The sequence below is a fragment of the Leuciscus leuciscus genome, assembly GCF_965113295.1.
Source record: "Leuciscus leuciscus genome assembly, chromosome: 20".
NCBI classification, from domain to species: domain Eukaryota; kingdom Metazoa; phylum Chordata; class Actinopteri; order Cypriniformes; family Leuciscidae; genus Leuciscus; species Leuciscus leuciscus.
Window position 1 is genome coordinate 9,805,931 of NC_138744.1, and position 20,121 is coordinate 9,826,051.

At 36.5% G+C, this 20,121-nt stretch overlaps 1 protein-coding gene across 1 annotated transcript; it reads right to left on the bottom strand.

Moving 5' to 3' along the window:
• Positions 1-316: 316 nt before the first annotated feature.
• On the bottom strand, positions 317-18,601 carry LOC309483629 (discoidin, CUB and LCCL domain-containing protein 1). The gene is made up of 15 exons (XM_082149550.1): positions 18,174-18,601; positions 13,926-14,147; positions 12,640-12,777; positions 8,592-8,643; positions 8,382-8,454; positions 8,053-8,186; positions 7,333-7,370; positions 6,544-6,723; positions 6,342-6,454; positions 5,735-5,906; positions 5,461-5,547; positions 5,267-5,360; positions 4,541-4,581; positions 4,330-4,437; positions 317-2,544 (listed from the first exon to the last, which is right to left on the bottom strand). Exons 1-15 carry the CDS (start codon positions 18,271-18,273, stop codon positions 2,132-2,134), a joined length of 1,965 nt encoding a protein of 654 aa, XP_082005676.1. The 5' UTR covers positions 18,274-18,601; the 3' UTR covers positions 317-2,131.
• Between the last annotated feature and the right edge of the window lie 1,520 nt (positions 18,602-20,121).

A 20,121-nucleotide genomic window follows, 5' to 3' on the forward strand; every position in this document is an offset into this window, starting at 1 on the left:
TATTATGATATCATGGCAGGGAGTTGATAAAATGGTGAGGGTTTGATCGTAAAGAGAGAATTTTTTTAACTGACCTTGTAAGAAATGTAATAACTGTGACTGGAGTAATGAAAAGTAATAATGACATTTTTTTGGCAACTGGAAAAATGCAGCAGTGATGACTTCAGCACATTAGTACACAGTAAGCAGGGTCTTAAATAGCATTATTGTGGCACTGACCACACCAAACATACAGTAGTAGCCAAAAGTGATGTGCAAAGGTTTTTGTTTAATGACCTTACAAGTTTGCTTAATCAATCAAAATATGAAGAAAACATTGAATTTTGAAAAATAAATATTTATTTAAATATTAAGGAAGAACTAAACTTAGTGAAGGTATTTATCTGACAACATTATTTGGCAAAAAAGCAAACTACAGCTATATATTTTAGAAAAAAGAATACATAGACAACAGCATAATCAGTTATTAATATTTCACTGGTTCTCTCTTGTTTTTGCATGTGTTCATAATTTCTTCATATGATTTGATACGTTTCATTGCATTATCACAAATAAAACAATTGACTCCAAGCACAATTATGCAATATGCTTACAAAATCTTGAATGCATTTTTAATAATATGTGGATAAAGTGTGAAGATGTAAATTATCCTAGGCTGGTCAACACTTTTGGCCACAACCGTATGGCAGTTCATTGACTTTCCAACTGATCTTCAAACCATGCGGCAAAAGCCAAGCCACTTTTATGAGGATTGGAAGCTTCTCTGGAGTTGTTGGAGCTGTTGATGGAACTCATGTTCGCATCATTGCTCTAACTATAAATGAGGAGACATATATTATATCAATAGAGAAGAATTCCGTAGCATCAACACAGATTTGTGATAATTTTGCACATTGCAAATCCATTTTAAATATTAAAAGAAATGTTTCAGTGTCAAATGATTAATCAAATGATTTTATTATAATTAAATTACATGATTGGTGTCATGCTGCTGTGACTTCATCATTGCAGGCTCACTATTGGCATTGGCTGATTCAGAGGTCGGCCATTTTGGGTTGACATCATTGTAGTCTCTAGCAGTCTGTAAGAATGACAGCTAGTGGTCGAAATGGGCACTGCAGTCAAATTTCTAAATATCGGAGATCGTTGTTTGAATCGTTGTTGCCAGTTTGAGGACACGCAACTGGAACGAGCGCAAATGACAATGAAAGCCGAGGTGACTTGCGTAAGTTGATGAGTTGATTTATCCACGTTTAATATGCTCTGGTCAGAGATTTTTAGATGGATGCCGAGGCTTTTTGGGTTGGGTTGAATCTGAGATCTCTGACCCAGTTTGTTTGCTCGTTTCCAAGGCTGCAATAGGCTGTGTTTCCTGCCAACTGGCATCCCGGGGTGTCGAAATACTATTGGGTGAATTGGCCGTGGGCGAGATCACACAGACAAAAACAAAAAAAGACATTCCAACACGGAACGCACATTTCAAAGTAAAATAACCGGCTGTAGAAGTGTTTTTCAGAGAAACGGGTAGGTGAAGATATTATGGCATTTTTATGCTTTAGTAGAGTGAAAAAGATAGATACAGCACCTTTAAGTAAAGTCAAGTAAAGATTTATCTTTTAAGATAAGTCTCCTCCTCTTATACAATTCACTTAGCTTAATACATTCAAAAGTCAAAGAGAGAGAGAGAGAGAGAGAGAGAGAGCAGTTTAATGCACCTTTAAATTAGTTTTATAGCACAGAAGATATATCACTTGAGTTTTGGTATGAAAATGTCACAAGTTTATTTCACAACTATAAAAAAAAATTATATATTTTTTAATACTTCAGTGGTTTGAAATCACACAGACACAGATCCTCTTGGACTATATTCTGATTAGTTAAAGATAAAACGCCCACATTTACATTAAATAAAAAATACACAGGTTCAGTGGTCATCTGAACATTACAGCTTTCCTCATAAAAGCACTTCTCCCGTTTCCTACATTTTTGTTAACACCCACATAATAATTTCTTGTTACATGCTGATCCCTGATGCTATTTAACACAGCATTCTTCTTTGTATCATTCATTAGGTTACATTATAACAGCACAAACGTCACAAATTGGCTTCAGTAGGAGATTCCATCTTGGCTCAAAGTGGCTCATGGTACGTATGCAATAGTGGTTCTACCGTCTGGGGCTCAAAGTAGATCACGCTAGCATTATGTTGGCTAGTACCATGTGAGACTGGAGTACAGTACCCGTTTGAGATCACTCTGTGTGCGGGGCAGTCATATTGTTGTTGGCCCGGCTCTGCTCTTGCGCCCTGTGTAGATCGACACGCAGGTAGAATCTGTCGGCTGTCCAGTGTTGAGTCTGTGGGCATTTCGCCGAAGGGTGTCGCATATTCTGGTTCAGGTGGCAGGGGATCGGCGTATTCGGGAAGTTGTCCGGGGGTGTCGTAGTGATTGAGGGTGAAAGGGATGGTGTAGCCCTCCTCTATTGGGGGTCGGAATGTGAGTCCCATCATCTGCCCACCTGCTCCTACATCAGGCTCAGCATAGTCTGGAAACAACAGATAAATGTTGAAGAAGTAGAATTAGGAATAGTAGATAAATAGGAAGTAGATATTCCTGATCATTGGACATTTGATGCCAAGAACAAACATCACATTTAAATGTCCTAATGGTGTGCTCAAGTCCTCCTAGGAAGTTCATGTTTACGAGTTAGGAAGTCTTAATTATGACGTCAAGTGTATTCAAATCACTTTGGTCGGAGCAAGATAGTGATCTCCCTTTTTACATAAAATAAAAAAAATTTTTTTTTTCAATTTAAGAAGGTGCTGTTAATTGAATCGTTGTTTTAATTGTACAACACTATAGGATTTTGTACATGCAACTTATTTTATTCATTGCATCCAACATATTTTCTTAGTGAAGCCCCCAACACAGAAAGTTTGGTCTTAAAGAAAATCCTGAGTTTCTCACTCATAATTACGACTTTGTGGTGATGTTCATGTGTTCAAATCGCAAATATGATCTTTCTGACATGACTTGAACACAATATGATAAAGGAATTTCCAACCTTTCTTGTCATCTGGACCTGTCCAACCTAAAAATTTGTCATTAAATGCTATATTTATTAAAATTATATCAATATTTTCTATGTGTACTTGATGTAAATGATTTAATTCAAGTAAATAAACTTGATCAAATACACTTAGAAAATATTAATTGAATAAAGCATTTAATGGCTTTTTTCCACAGGATCAGAGTAAACTGTTATATTTTGATTGTTTCAATTTGACACATTTTTATGATTTTCTTACGATTTCTTAAAATCTGATAATAATGATTTTAAATGAAATTATATATATAAAAAACAAACAACATACAATTTTTATTTAATATGTTATCCTTATTGATATATTTATTTATTATTAATATTTATTATTTTGTTGTTTGATATAAAAAAATATGATTTTAAAATAAATAAAATAATAAAAAATATTTGCAAACCCCTAATTAAGGAAAAATAACATTAATCTAACATAACATTTTCTTTCTTTTTTTAAATTGCCAGCATGGATAAGCTGTCATGGATGTTTGCATCGCAAAATCTGACTGAACAGATATAGCATTATTAAGTTCCAACATGATCCCACTGCACTGTGTCCAGCAGTAGTTCTGGCTATGAAAAGGGTCCCACGGTTCCCCCTCTCCTTCTCAGTCCTTCACTCACCCAGCAGGAATGCTAAGAGGGCGAAGCCGTTTTAATTGAAGCGACTTTAGAAAGGACTCTGATTGTCTTGGCCACTGACCCTCTGTCCTCCTCATCCCAGAACCCCTTACTGAAGGGTCTGTTGGCCAGTGGGTGGTGAGGAGGGTGTTCTTCTGACTTGAATGCCCCTAATTTGGGCTCCAATTAAAGAAGCCTTTCAGGGAAGCACTGCCGTACGAAAGAAAGACATGTTTATGCTGCCACTGAGCAACTGTTGGAGGAATGAGCTCAGAATGAAAGCCATTTGCCTGTCATGTCTCTTCTGAGTTCCACTGGCAGCTCAGCTGAGCAAAAGCACACAGAGTGGGGCAAGCGAACAAAGAGGTCAGAATGACTACTTGGCTTTCTCTCTGTTTCCGTCCTGCTGTTTGAGCCACATTAACCCTCTTATTCACTGCTATATATTACCGCAATGTCTGAGGGCTGTTGATCTGAGATTCTAAGAACTGTTGTACCCAGCGGCGTCCTCTCGACAAACACTGCCTTGTCTCATTTGCCGTTTGAAACATTCCTTTATGAATTTCGGTATTCATTGCTATACTTGTCTAAAAAGCTCTGTGGATGTCTTACCATTGAGAGGAGGGTTGGGGAGAGCATCGTGGATGTTCCGAACCAGAGGGTAAGATACAAGCTCTGGGTTTGTGCACGGAAGCTTCTTCCCGTGGAAACCCTGACAGCCTTAAGCAGAGACAAAGAAAGTCAGTCAGGAAATATACCAACAACACATAGGAGACGTAGAAAAAACTGTACTAGAGTCTAGAGATACAGAGCAATAAATTACCTTGGTCAACACAGCATTTCTTTATTTGTGCATTTCTTTTCCTGAAATAAAGAAAACACACGTAAATATTACAAAACCTGTCAAGAATATGTCTGGGTCATATTTCACCCCAAAATAATAATAAAAAAGGATTAATATTTTTCTTAATGAATATTAACATATTTTTTGGACCATTCAAATTTGTTGCATTATTTTTAGACCCAGTGAAAAAAATGTATTACTGTAATGTCAAAATCATGGTACTGCATTTCATTTTATTTCCTATTTGATATATATAATTTATATTTAAATTAAAGTTAATCCCCAATTTATGGAATAGAATACATTTCCAGTTTGTGCATATTTGATGTTTTAAATGTAAAAAGAAAATGACAATTAACAGATATTAGATACCTCAACTAAGTAAACAATGAACCATATTCATATGATTCATTAATCATATTCATTATTGTTAGGTCCAGTAAAAAAAATATATATATATATAAATATATAAATAAAAACATCATGGTAATATTTGTTGTACTGCATTTCATTTTGTATTTAAAAAAGAATGTATATACACTATACAATATTTATTAATTATATTAAATATAAGTATTTTGTTTTGAGTTAAAATTCATATCAATACTTGTTACGGTGACATGCCTGCTTTTTAATATTCATGTAAATTATAGATGGCATTTTTATATATTATTCTATAATATTAAGGAACAATTAGTGTGTTACCTTCTCCACCAAATAAGCCCAGCTAAAAGGCAACCCACACACAGAGCGGCTCCCAAAACCATGCCTGCCACTAATATCACTGCTTGACTGGGGCCTGTAGGGAAATAAGAAGAAAAGATTTAGCCTTTCAAAACAAATCTACTACCAGTTTACACATCATGATGTTAGCAGATTAACTTACAAATGCACCTCACCTGAGCTTCTTGTGATGACAGGACTCTCAGTGGGCAGAGTTTGTAGAGGCACAGTCTCTGTGACAACTGCCTTCCCAGTATTCAATTCTAAATAAAATAAATTGAAAGAATTCATCACATTCATTTCATTCTTAAAATTCTTAATTTACCATAGCGTGCTTGGACTTCGACCAATACAATGGTCTTTTATCGCCTTTATGTACTATAAAAATGTTTAAACTGAAGTTTATGTGGCTTGAGGGAACTTAAAAGAGATTCTGTAGCAGGCCCTCACCGTCTCCATAGGAACGCGTTCTGAGGGGGGTAGAAGGGCAGCCCAGCACTTGAACCTGCGCACAGGCCCTGATATGCCACTGCTGGGGTTTCAGACGAAGGTAGCGTGCTACTACTGGAGGAATCAGACTGTTGAGTACCGTCACATGACCATCAGAATGAGCCTCAAACACCTTAACATAGAGAAAAAATGTGTATAAATATAAAGGATTATTTATATTATAAAATAAAGCCAAGACAGAGATTATACCTAGTAATGTATATAAAAGAGTAACTGTTTAGGTAACATTCACACAAAATGTGATAGTGTCCATTGTCCATTTGCGCTGTTTATTAACTAGCTTTTTTTATGTAAATATGCACATATTTTAACACCTTAAGCTGGTTTACTGAGGCACACTGTAAAAATGATTTTTCAAAGCTGTAAATTAAACAAAGATTACTGGAGCATGTTTTACAAGAAAATACTATTTCAGTCTTTCTACTTCAAAAATTCACGTTTAATTCAATGTGTTACTTCCAGTTCCTTCGTAATTAATTGTGAAATTTCCTAATGAACTCTAAGTGAAAAATCTTTCGGTATTTTTCTAATGTGCAGCATTATGTACCTTATTGTCTTTGCTCGATGCCGCTTTGTAGACTTTCCAGTTTTTGCGGTCTTTGCTGAACATGAGGGAGTAAGATTCAATGTAGTAATGTATCGTACCCTTTGTTATGATGCCTGAAAGCAGAAAGCTTCTGTAACATTCCCTTTTGCTCTAATATTACAGCAGATGTTTGCACAATGATTATTAGAGGTTGACCTCTGACCTGTGACACTACTCCTGTTCCACAGCTCAAGCTCCATCCACGGTTGCTGGTCCCCAGAGCTCGCAGCCCACAGAGAGCCCCCGTGTCCCGGAGCCCAGGAGACCTTCTGACCCAGTCTGTTCACCTCATTCCACACTGAAGAAGTGTTATAGGCCACCACCGTTAGCTCCCTGTCACACTCTGGACACGCATGGAAAGGGAACAGAACTTGTTCAGACAAGTAAAGATTATACTTTCTCATACCTCAGATATACAGTCTTCAGTTGTTAGTGTTTATCTTCTAGCAATGTATAATTACACATAGGCACTAACAGCATGTTTAAGGTGTAAGTATCATGTAGCAGGTGTAACTGTGTATTAGATAAACTGTAATTTATTCCTGAACACTCACACAGGCTTATTCCTGGTATTAGGATCCATTTAAACCAAGAAAAACCAGCTTATTTACATCTATTATTATAAAGCATAATCATGTCAGGGGTTTTTCAAAAATGGCTTATGTTGTATGAAAAAAAAAACTACAATATAAATTACAATAATCCTATGCATTTAGTGTTGTTTTATGATTACAGCACTAAGAATAAATTTAACTAACATGTATATTTTAAAATGAGATCAACTTGCATTTGATTTGCAGTTAAAGAAACATTATCACAAATAAATTCATAAAGAGCAAAGCCAAAATTCAATAAGTATGTAAAAAATTATGCTACTGGATTACATTTGCTATGAATTCAAATAATATCTGTTGAAATCATATCTAACATACAGGGAAATAACCGTTATTACCTCTGTGGAAGACAAGCCGTTTATCTGACAAGGAGCCGCTGTAAAATAATAATAATATAATAGATTATTTATTGTAAAATAATAAGTAATATTTTTTTATTTGGGTTGTCTCATGGAGGCCACCATGATAAAATCAAATGACCAGCTGAATGCAACTCAGTTTATCTTGGTGGCCCTCCTGTTATTGGAGCTTTAAAACATTTCTAAGGGTATGTTTACACAACAACGATGTACTAAAAATGGAAAAGTTTTGCTAAAGCTTTGCGTTTTTCGCATGCAGGCGACAATATTGTCAAAACAATCCTCATTTACACGGATCCGCGAAAACTATAAAAAAATGTTTTATTATGCTGCCAGGCAAGTTGTTGGCAATGTCACTTTGTAAAGAAAAACTATGTGCCTATAGACTGAACACGTAATACGCATATCCATGATATTACCGTTTTCATCGTTTTTGTAGTTTAGATAATAACGTTATCGTTTTTAAAAACTTGCACTTTGAAACCCATTTTCAAAAGTTTGTGTTTTCAGGCCCTCAAAACGCAGTTGTCATGTAAATGAATGGCCAAAACGCATACAAACGTTTCCATTTTTTGTTGAAAACAGTGTCGTGTAAACGGCTCCGAAGTCAGTAAAAAAAAAAAAAACGTTGCTTTTGTGTGATGCTACATCCACACCACCAGGTGTCAGTATAACTTGCACAACATGCCACACACTCACGTTTTTGACAGTACTCCATTAGCGAAGTTCGACTCATACAAGGTAATGCCCCTCTGCAGAGACACGTTGATCATCCCCCCCAAACTGTCTGAAATAACCCCCGCATGGACTGCAGCTTTGCATAATACAGAGGTCTAAAAAAACACAAACACACGCATATCTTAGAATATTCATCGTTAACACTCCTCTTCTCAAAAGACCTTGATGAAAAGTGACTGTTGTGAGTTTTTAAAAACACAGTTTCTGGTATCAATCCACATATGGTAGTAAATTCAAATGCCATGACTAATAATCTCTCTATATTGCACACATTTAAAAACCCAGCTTACATCACGGTAGCCTTGTCCATGCCAGCCCCAGATTTCTCCTGCAACACCTTTGCAGCCTGCGGGACAGAATGCACTGGAACACAAGTGAGTCCAGGATTCAGATCATAAACATTAAAATGTAACCTACAAGAAACAGTGGGACTATTCAGAGTGATGACTTTTTTTTATTTTGCTGTAATGTCGAGTCATTGTTGAGGATTTTTTTCTTACCTAATTTGCTGAGAGGAGAAATGTGTCCCTCGACGTAGACATGAAACGAGCTCTATGGGATAGAAATAGCATTGACAGTTACAATTCGTAACATGTGCTCATATACACTGGCTTTTTGTAGTCTACATTTCCCAAACTGACTTGACAAAATGGTGTCTTACGAATCTGATGTATCAGTGTATACTCACAGGAGAGAAGGTCAGTATTTGATGCATAGCACAGTCAAGTTGTCTAGGGCTTTACACAAACAACTAAATACACAGGAAAGGAAGGATGTTACGAACCACTTCTGTTAACTCTGGAGCAAAGTGCGAACTTTTGACAAAACATTGACTTCAAGGGATATTTTCTGGAAAGTTACATCTTTTAACTTTGAGTTCAGTAATGGGATCATTCATATATATATATATATATTTTTTTTTTTTTACATGGTTTCAAAAAAAGGTATATTTCAAATAAATGCTATTCTTTTGAACTTTATTTTCATCCTGAATCCTAAAATTCTTTATTCCGGTTTCCAAAAAATACTGATGTTTTCAACATTGATAATACAAAGAATCTTTTCTTTGCACCAAATCAGCTTTAGAATGATTTCTGAAGGATCGTGTGACACTGAAGACTGGAGTAATGATGCTGAACATTGAGCTTTGTCATCACAGGAATATATTGCATTTTAAAATAGAAAAGTTATTTTAAATGAAATAATTTTTCACAATATTACTATTTTTACAGTTTTTTTATCACATAAATGCAGCCTTAGTGAGCATAAGAAGCTTTGTTCAATAGCATTAAAAAAATCAAGCTATTGAATGGTAGTATAAGTTGCTCCTATGTAAAAAATAATAAATAAATAAAATTATTCATAGACTATATGAACATAATAATAATAATAATAATATATGTATTTACTATTTATACATTTATAATATTTAAAAATACATTTCTCACAAAGTTTTCTCACTCCCCTTTCGTTTTATTTATAGCTCTAATGACTCTTACAATTACAAAAATGTTTTAATTTATACAAATATAGAAAAAATATATAACACATCTAAAATAGGAAATAATTTGTATATGTGTCCAAGATTTTGACAGGTACTGTAAATATCAAAAGAAATATATTTTATGCTTACAAAGCAAAGAGTAGATTCACTTTATGAGAGTTAAAAGCTTAAAACTTTCTGAAAAGATTCTGAAATGATGCATGCCAGCCGGTCAGAAACTGCCATGAGTGACTGCTACTGTGTGGTCAGGTGATGGTTAAGCTGTCATGCTGTGCTTGTCTATGCAGGAGGAGTGAGCATACAGCATTCCATCTACTTCAGTGTGTGCCCAAGCACTGGGGCCTCTCCTTATTCAGGCCAGGAGCGGCAGTCTGCTACCCTGCTTACAAAGCAAACACTCTGAAACTAAGCCAAGGAGGAGAGCCCGCATTCCAGTCGGTCACCTTAACGCACTTTTTAAAATCCCTACATCCCGGGCCGGCCAATTGAGGTCCTCTAAAGCCTACACTCCTGGGCAAGAAATATAGAAAAATTGGGCCAAATGGCAAAATATTAAAAGGTCTTTTAATGGTCCATTTTAATCACAAATCACTGGTCAGGAATTGTAGATTATGCTGTAGATAGCACGGAATAGCCTCCCCCAACTTGCAGACAGATTTTTACATTGTTCCACTTAATGTTAATGGCTTCAAACAGTTCACGAGTAGTTGAAAAATGTCTCCCAGTTCGTTTAAGTTCAATAAGAGACCAAATATTCATTATAGGGTTCAAATCTGGACTCTGACAAGGCCAAAACATGAGCCTGATGGACTTGTTCTCAAGCCACTTCTTGGTTGGTCTCGCATAGCCAGACCTTCAGACTGATGGCAGAAGGTCTGGACTCCATAGCAGATTTCATTGGCCAAGGACCACCCAGAGTCCGTCTGACTGACATGCAATGCCTAGTTCAGACTAAATGACTTTAAACGTCAGCAGATCGCTATGCTTTTCAGACTACATGACTTGCTGTAGAGTCTTAAAGTCGTTGTGGTGTTCACAATACGTGACACTACGTAAATTATCTGCAACAGGGGGTCACACACTACACAACGCTGTTCTGTCTCCCAACAACTCTATTCAGTCCCCAAACCTCATTTTGTCATGAAAACACACGCGAGAAGTGGAACGGGAAACAGGAGTTGTTTATTTGAAAATGGGCGTCGGAAAGAAATTAGCACAGCAAGCTATTTGCGCAATGATCTGTTCTGAAAAACCCAGGAAATGGAAAAAACAAAGAATATGGGTGAAAGAATGGATCAGCACACGCTGGCAGCAGGGATTGTCTGTGCTACATAGAGAGTTGGAGGAGAGTAAAACAGGTTTATAATTTAAAAAAGTAGCTGCGCGTGTTGTGGTTTGGAATGACTGACTGTTTTTCTTCCGGCGACCTTGCTCTCTCATTGGTTGTAGCTCATCGTGACACTTGACACTCCAGGATGTCGAGTCAGCCGACAGCTCCAGATATTTAACACGCTAGATATTTGTCTGGCGTCGATGAGGCGTCGGCTAGGTGTCAGCGAGCATCTTTGATGCGTTGAGTAGTTCACACATAAAGATTGACAAGCGCTGATCACCCCCCGATCACAGCCCGATCTGTTGGCGAAACTCGTTGACTTGCAAATCGGCTTAAATTGGGCTTAAAATCCTGTAGTGTGAACTTGGCATAAAGCAACCAAACACAGTTAATTTTTTTCCACGTCATGTTTAGAGGTGTGAACATGTAACGTCGATGTCCCTACAATAACATACCAGGAAAAGTCTTGGACTCTTATTTTAAAGACTCTATGCCGCGAACTTTACATACTTCACATTCTTCTGAAAATCCAGAATTGAGTTGATCCTGGTAAGCGCTCATTGTCACACTTGTAAACACAACAGCGTTCTTCTTCCATGAGGGGATTTGGCATCACGGCATCTTTATTTCCAGGCGTACCATTAAAGAATGCGACACAAGGGGACATCCTGAAGTGTTTCAATTTAAAAGTGTGCATCAGACGTTCAGCCAGCAGTCTGTGGGGCGTAACGTCTGAGACTACTTCTTTGTTGTCTGTGCAATTTGGCCAGGAGCATTGTCTTGTTGAAAATAAAATCTGATCATTCCTCTTTAGATAACAACTTTTCATTTGTGGGAAACAAGCCATTCTGTAATATTCTTCTGTACTCCAAAGCATTCAAATTAGACTTTTCACAGTAGCTCACCAATCCCAGCAGCTAAAAAGGCTCCCACACAACAACACCTCTTCCTTCATGCTTCATTGTGTCAAAGATACATTTATTATTATATTTCTCAGCAGATTTTTGAAGACACCACTCTGGAGCATCACCATACCACTCATGTTTCATTGTGATTCATCACTCCACCACACACAACTTCCCATATTCTGCCAAAAACTTAATTCTGTCTTAGTGTCTCTGATGTTTTTCTGAGACAGCAATGGCTTATTAAGTAGTTATATATATTATACAATAATTTGTGGTGAAGACAATTAAAAGCTTAGTGTTTAGCCATTTTAGGCTTGGCCCTTTTTTTTACCCAGGAGTGTACACAATGGGCCTTGGTCCCACTATAAAAATATATCAAAAACAGGGAATAGGAAACATTTTTACTAACATAAGTAAAGACGGACACTTAAAGACATTACTTTAGTGTAGTTTACCACATTGACACATGTAAGGGTGTTTATTTAGCGATTTGCGTGCGACCTCCGGTAGAACAATTTACATATTATGTTGGAAACGAGTGTAAACAGTAGTTGAGATTAGGATGGGAACTACTTCCACTCCCAGAGTCAGATGAAGTTCTGTTTACGGAGTAAGCTGTACAAACAGTCCTTGGTGTGTTTACTCTAATCATATACAACATGCTCAGAGCAAAAAGAACCATGTAGCCATTAGCTCTTATTTTGTTGATAGAAAGGTTTTTTTTTAGGGTTTTTTTGGTCTACTGTTAATAGGTGACGTGGGATGGAGCGGGAAGTGTTGTGTTGCAGGACATGAGCCATTACCTGAGTGCTGATTGGTTGAATAGGACATGACAAAGCCCCGTCCTGAACGGTGAGTGCCGGAGATGAAACGCACTGTTACTTCATCAGTACTCACAGATATATTCCTGTTTGTGGCGGACAACTGCCCACACAGAGGACCTGTGAAACACAGACCACATAATATAAGCACAGCAGATTTAATGCAACACAATCCTGCACAGCTTCACTGCCATAAAAGGCTGACATGTTCATGCAGACGTATGTGACTACGAAACTGTCATGCTACAGCAGAGTGGAATGCAGCATACAAGCTAAAGTCATGCTTATGGTCACATGACTTCTAAAGGCACTAAAGAACAGCATGAGGTTGGCTCTCTGGAATTTCTCAATAACAACATACTGTAAATGAGGTGGCTATTAAATTACAGTAGTTGAAGGTGGTGAAAAACTGTAAAATCCCTTGTAATGTTGCCTTTTGTGGGTGAGAAGGTATTTAATATAAATGATTTAAATCATATTTAACTTTATCATAATTATATTAAATGTTTTCATTTACAATTTTAAATATTTAATATTTAATTTATATAAGTAAATTCAAGATGGATATTTAGTATCAATTATTTATTTTAAATGTACTTTTTAAAATTAAAATTATAATAATATAATACAATTATAACAATGTAATCTAATAATTATTAGTATTCTATTTATCATTATAATTTATATGATAGCATTTAAGAAATTCAATCTTGGATGTTATTTGATATCATTTAATTTGTTTAATTATATTGTTTTATTAAACTATATTGAATTATATTATTTATTTTGAAATGAATAATTTTAAATATTTAATATAATTTTTGATATTCATAGCATTTAAGAACTTAAATCTGGGACAGCTATTTAATATAAATGATTTAATTCATATTTAGTTATTTTATTTTATTCAATTATATTTAATTATGTTATTAACTTATTCTATTTAATTCATAATTATAAGAAAACAACAAAAATGTATGACATCCATTCCATAGCATATGAGAAAATAAATCCTAGATGAGTTTTTAATATCAATTAAGATACTTTTAATATCATTATAAAAACAATTGATATGTATTTATATTATAATATTAAATTAGATTAGATTTAATTTTATATATATATATATTTATATTTTTAAATAATTTATTTGAAATCCATAGCATGTGAAAGGTTTTTTTTTTTTTTTTTTGGTCATACTACTGGTGCATACAGGCAACTGGGCTAGACTCTGTCATTCCATAACGTCTGTGTGAAGAGGGTCATACCCACTCTAGTGGCTCCACTGGTGTCTGTGATGGTAAGAGAGCCAGATATGCAGTCTTGGCTCCACTCCAAGTCAAAGTCCCCAAAGGTCAAGAGCAGAGTCTGGCCCTTCGCTACCCTTAGGCTCCACTCACACAGGGTGTGGTTAGGGTAGGTTCCCGGGAAGTTCAGCGAGGTCAGTGTGCCACTGGTGGGACTGAGGACTGTGTGTCCACACCCATTGCCTAAAGGGGAAAAAAGAGAGGGAAGATCAAAATGATATTAATGCTAAAGTAGTTGAAAAGGCATTTTATCTTCGGTTCATGTTCTGGTTTTGTGGTCTGTTTCCACACATAATTAAACCAGACATTTTATCTTTCATTTAACTTCCATTAATCATCAAATGTGCTAACTAGTTTCTCTCTTGGCATGTTTCTAGCCCATGGGAAAATGAGACGGGGCACATTTACAGTAGTATGAGAATTGTGGGTATTGGCTCGCACTTGAGGGGCTTTCCATAAATGATGTTCATTTAAGCCATAATTACAGTAGGGTTTAGTTGGTGGCAATGCTGTGTTATAGGGTAGCTTCCACAGTCCTGCCCTACCAAGTTCATTAACAACATTAACATCATCACTGCAACATAACCCCAAAACAATTGGCAACTAGTTTGGAGCTCAACTAAATCCCAGAGTCAACATGAATTGCCAAATGTAGCTAATGTTTTTGAGTCTCCTGCTCCATTTATGGTCTAGACGCTGTGTGACAAAGTAGAGCGGTCTGAGTCCATCTTCCGTCTTTCATTCCTAATTTCTCAGTCACCTCTGATTCATTGGGGTTAAAGCTTCTCTGCCCCCTTTTTTCCGCTTTAGGTGCAATTTATCTCCAAATCTACTGAACCTCTTGTTGCTATGAACAATCTTAATCATTGCATAAGAAAACAAACACGATTTGTGGTCAGGCTGTTAACTGGTAATGCTCAAACAATTCACTCAGTGTGGTTAAAGAGTTGATTTCTTGGTGAGAATGATTTGATCTTCAAATCACTCTTTATACATTTTCAGATACATTTCAGTCAGTATTTAACCCCAGCTAAGATTTGTGGATGAAGCAGTTTCTTGCAATTAGATGTTATTTCAACCCAATCTCATCCAAAAACATAACTATTTTACAAGGTGGCGTTTTTGTATGAATTCATACAGTGTGATTTCTATGGAATTATACAATTTTTTGAAAAACCTAACCCCATTCCTAAACCTACCCACCAATGGGGCATAATCAGATCGATCAAAAATGTACGAATCACGTTGTTATCTTGTGTGTAATCTGTTGGGTTAAATAAAGTTTGGAGACCAAATAATAACACAATATATTATGTTGATAAATTTAAATAATTAATTAATTATCAAATCAATTTGAAGTATCCCCAAAGGGCAATTTATTTTACAGCACTAACAAAATTTTAATGCAATACAAAAAACAAAAAAAAACAATGTTAAGAAACAGAAATGTACAAAATAGATAGAAAATAAATTCATTAAAAAGATGGATTCTGCCTATAAATTGCGAAAAAGTGATGACGTTTTAATATTTAAAGCTTAATGGTCCGTTCACACAGAATGCATTTTTCCATTCCACTAAGCTACCTTTCCATTGTTTTTCTTTGTAAACGCGCTAGATGGACGTCTTTAAACATTGCGCTCGCATCTTGCATCTTTTGTAACGTCTCGCACATGACAAGGCATTCTGAAAAATCAGAGCTCAAGTTAAAATAAGCAACATAAAATGAAAAAAACGTTTGAAAAAAACGCTTCTCTAGTCTAGACCTTGCACTTTTTTTTTCTGTTCCACTGACCTGCATCTCACGTTTTTAACAGCAAAAACGTGTTCTGTTAGCCTGGGAAAACCCAGACAAACTTCCGGCAAATTTAGATTTGCTCTGCAAGAAGTCTGGCAAAGAGCTATTCAAGCCGATTTCTAATCCGTCCAAATCGAGGCACCAATCAGAAACTTTGAGGCGGGCTTTACACGATGACGATCGCTCTGATTGGTTTTAGGTCTATCCAATTGCGCCCAGAGGCATTTGAGCGACGTCCGTTGGTGAAGCGCAGCAACTTTTAAATGCATTATTATATTCAAATTGCAAACACATGAGGACAGTCTCCATGAAAGACCCACTGGCAGATGAACGTGCTATTACGTTTCTCTCCGAAATGGTAGGAAATGAAATTAGATTTAATAGAGGATTTTAACTGTGACAAGATGATTGACAGGGCAGTTTACGTGACAGGATGCACGCGACAGATCCGTCCGATAAAGATGACGAAGTAGTGTGTCCCAAAAGCTTGCCTACTTTTTTGCAACACATTCTAAAGTAAATACCTTTTCTTCACAAAAAGAGTACATACTTTTATGGCGTAGTGTAACTTAGGCGAATTGGGACGCAGCATATGGCTGTAAACGATGACGATCTCTGATTGGTTTTAGGTCTATCCAATTGCGCCCAGAGGAATTTGAGCGACGTCCGTTGGTGACGCCCCTTTGGAAATGAGTTATTAATGAAGCTTTGCCAGACCATAACTCAGTTACTACTGAGAATTGTCTGGTTTTAACCAGGCTAGTGTTCTGTGTGCTCAGGCCCTGAGTGCTTGATTTCTCCAAAACAATTTCAAGTAATCCATTTTTATAGGTTAATTTGCCCTGATAAGTGCAAATACTGTCACTTATATCAAAACATTGCTTGTTGTTTGATCCAGCCCAGCCCAGCAACACTGGCTCAACCAATGATGCGAGTTTGGGGTGGGGCTATCTGTTTTATTTGACCAATGGCAGGCAGGGTGAGTGTTTAGAGAAACCTGTGTGAAAACAATAATTTCTGCAATTCCATTTAGTGGCGCTAGTGTTCAGAAATTAGACGCAATGGTTGGCCACAGTTTAACAAGGCCAGTTTTTTTGTAACCACAGCTCAAAAATTCACAATGAACACCTCATGAAGCACAGCCTGAGGCAATCTGTTGACATTATTTAACAGCAGGCAGACACTTTGATGACATCTGTGCGCTGTCTGCGAGTTGAGTTTACGGCAAGGTGTTTAAAACATGCAGTGATTGAGGATGCATAGACTGGGTATAATTAAGGCACTTGCTGACACACAATATAACATTCCTTACAGCTGAGCTACTATGAATGCAATGGACCATGGATACCAATCCATCATCAGTGCTACACTATCAGGCAGCATGTAATTTTATTTTCTTGTCATGAGATTTGCAGGCACGTCCCAGCAGGCCTGAGCCCATGGCAGACAGGATGTTCGGCTGTTTAGATTGTCACATCACAATTCCTCTACATCAATCATATATTACAACTGTAAACGCAAAAATATTTGTGGACAAGCTGTTTTTTCCTGCTCTTTTGTGTTCTGGCAAATCCTGGACACTCTTCTATAATATAGTACAATCTCAAAAACATGTAAGCTTCCACTCCGCTACAATAACATCCCAAAAACCAGTCACCATCCCATCTGGATCGTCGGAATGAGTATTGTACACGTAGTTCTGGGGGTGGACGTTTGACTGGAAAACATTTTCCTTAGTCCTCATAGTCTATGACTCCAGCTGTAGTGATTCATGCTGACCCCACACATATTGAGAAATACCATAAACAAAGTCATTCTTCCTAACAGACTCTAACAGACTCTCTGAACACAGGCAGAGCTTGAGGACATCTTCTGGTCCAGCAGTCTGGATGCTGATATGATTGTGATCTTATATGGACAAATATTACTATAAACGTACACACTTTATTCTTTGTGTATATTTCTCAAAATAATTTTTAGAGAATGCAGTCAAGGGTGATTTCTAGCTGATATATATATCACAGAGTGAAGGAAAAACAGCCAATAAGTGCTCAGCATAGACTACATCATGGGAACTAAACTTAAAACATTTAGCATCCTTGAAACATAACATCTTAAAGTTTGTTTCGACAGTGTTCAGAACTGTAATTTAAAAAAAAGTGCGGTTACTTTGAAGAATCTAAAATATAAGAATAGTTTTAAAATCAAGGTTTTTGTTTTGTTTAAAATTGTTTACTGAGTCCATTTGTGTTATTTCATTGTTTTGTTGACTTTATTAATATTCGAAAATGTTTATAAAATATTGTTTATTATAATATTGTATAAATTAAACATTTTTTAATTACATTTTATTTAACATAAGTATTTAATACCTTCCACCGTATTAATCTACTAGTAGTATGCACAATCTTACCCTTTTGACCGCATACCAACACCAGCGTTTCCATGCTGAGAATAAGCCAAATCCTAGAGAATTCCATAGTATCCCAAAGCGTTGCATATCGAGTGCGCATGGTTTCCTTCGGGATATCCCGTCGCTGACTCTATCGTTCAGAGTTTATGCCATGAGTTTGTCGTAATCAGTCTACAGCCTCTCACTCTTCTCATCCAAGTTAAGACGCAGCAAAGTAGCCCATCCCCAACTGGGCATGGGTTATTGCACTCTCCTCTTATTGGCCTCGGGACGTGCTAGTCAACTAACAATTCCTGTTTCAATACCTGACTTGTGTAAATCGAGATGTTCCCCTCTCACTTTTATTTTATTTTATTATTAATAAAACGATAGAGGGTGCAACGGACCGTAATGAGAACGTTGGGTGGCCAATGCGTTAAAACCATAGACTGTAAAAAAAATATATAGGCTAGGTTAAAACCCACTATGCACCTACATTACCTAACGAAACCGAATTGGTTTTAACGGCAGCTTTTTATTAAAATATGCACTTGAATTTAATTTAGCTAGCCTACTAAATGTAGTTTTTATTATTATTATAATATATTTTTTCATTTGAATTATGGTAATACATCGAAAGCCCTTAATAAAACTAAACACATAAACTTAATCGAGAAACGCTTCACGAGGGACCACGTCATAGCATAATTACGTGATAACAAGAGCCGGTTCTGTTCGAAGGAACCGATTTGTGGAAATGAGGCGGACTTGTGAACATAATTATGCAGCTACACACAATGGACCAAGAAATTCTGGCATGTAAACACTGTCATCTACATAACAGCTTTTATTTTAAGATACGGCAAGGCAAAATAAGGCTCACCTGACCCCTGTCCTATGACCTGTTTCCTGAAATTGTTATACAAATTAAGCACCAACTGATGATAGTTTAGTTTATTGACTCCTTGCCGACAGTATTTACACTTCGTCCCACATAGTTTCTATAACTAAATAACTAATGCTTCATAAGGGCAAATCACCTTATAAAATAGTTTACACTGAAATTAGTAAAAACATCACTAATTGCCTCAGAAATGTAATTGAGTAAACAGCTAGCCTACTCAAGTAAATTCCAATTTCTCCAAAATAATACTTAAGTAGGCGAGGCCTAATAAAGTTGGCAACTTTAAACCCTTTACAAAGCTATTGTAATAATTGACTTGTGGTGCCCTCTGTAGGAGAAGTGAAGATATCATTGACACAGACACAGCTGGATTGACTATGGAAACTTGTCAGGGACAGGTCGTTAGATTAACTGTTCCTTATACAAACAAACAAAACAACAACAACAAAAAGAGATGTGGCTTGTGGGGCAGGGAGTGTCCAGTACTTTAAGGTGTTGTCCATACATTCTAAAACGTTTCTTCTATAGGCTACAGTATATGTTGTGGCTTTATTTTGGCAGAGTTTGATTGCTTAGTCTTATAGAGCTGCACTTCTAATGTTGTCTGCTTATGCGTCTGTCTGCTTGAATGGCTGTCTAATTGTTGTAGTACTCCTGATTTTCATGCTAAAAGAACATTATACTGTAAATACAACCTGTAGGCAATAACTTTTTAAAAGTGCACTCGATCACTCATTTGTTACTGTGGTAGTAATCTTGAGCTTACACTGACACCTAGTGGCAAATTGATTCCGTGAGTGATAATTGTGAGTGTAAGATGTGATGATTTTTTTCAAAAATACTATTCATATCTCAGGGGTAAAACTTTTGTGAGGTGAAAATTACAGACTGTGCCCTTTAATTGTATTTAAGTTTTTGTAATGTAAGAACATTTGCTGCAGCTGTTCCGTGTGTGTGGAGCGAGCATATTATTGGCTATATACGTGGCTGTGTTTTGTGTCATATCAGATGTGGCAGATGTTTGGACTGCTGGACTCAGTGAGACTTTTAGACCATCAGAGCAAT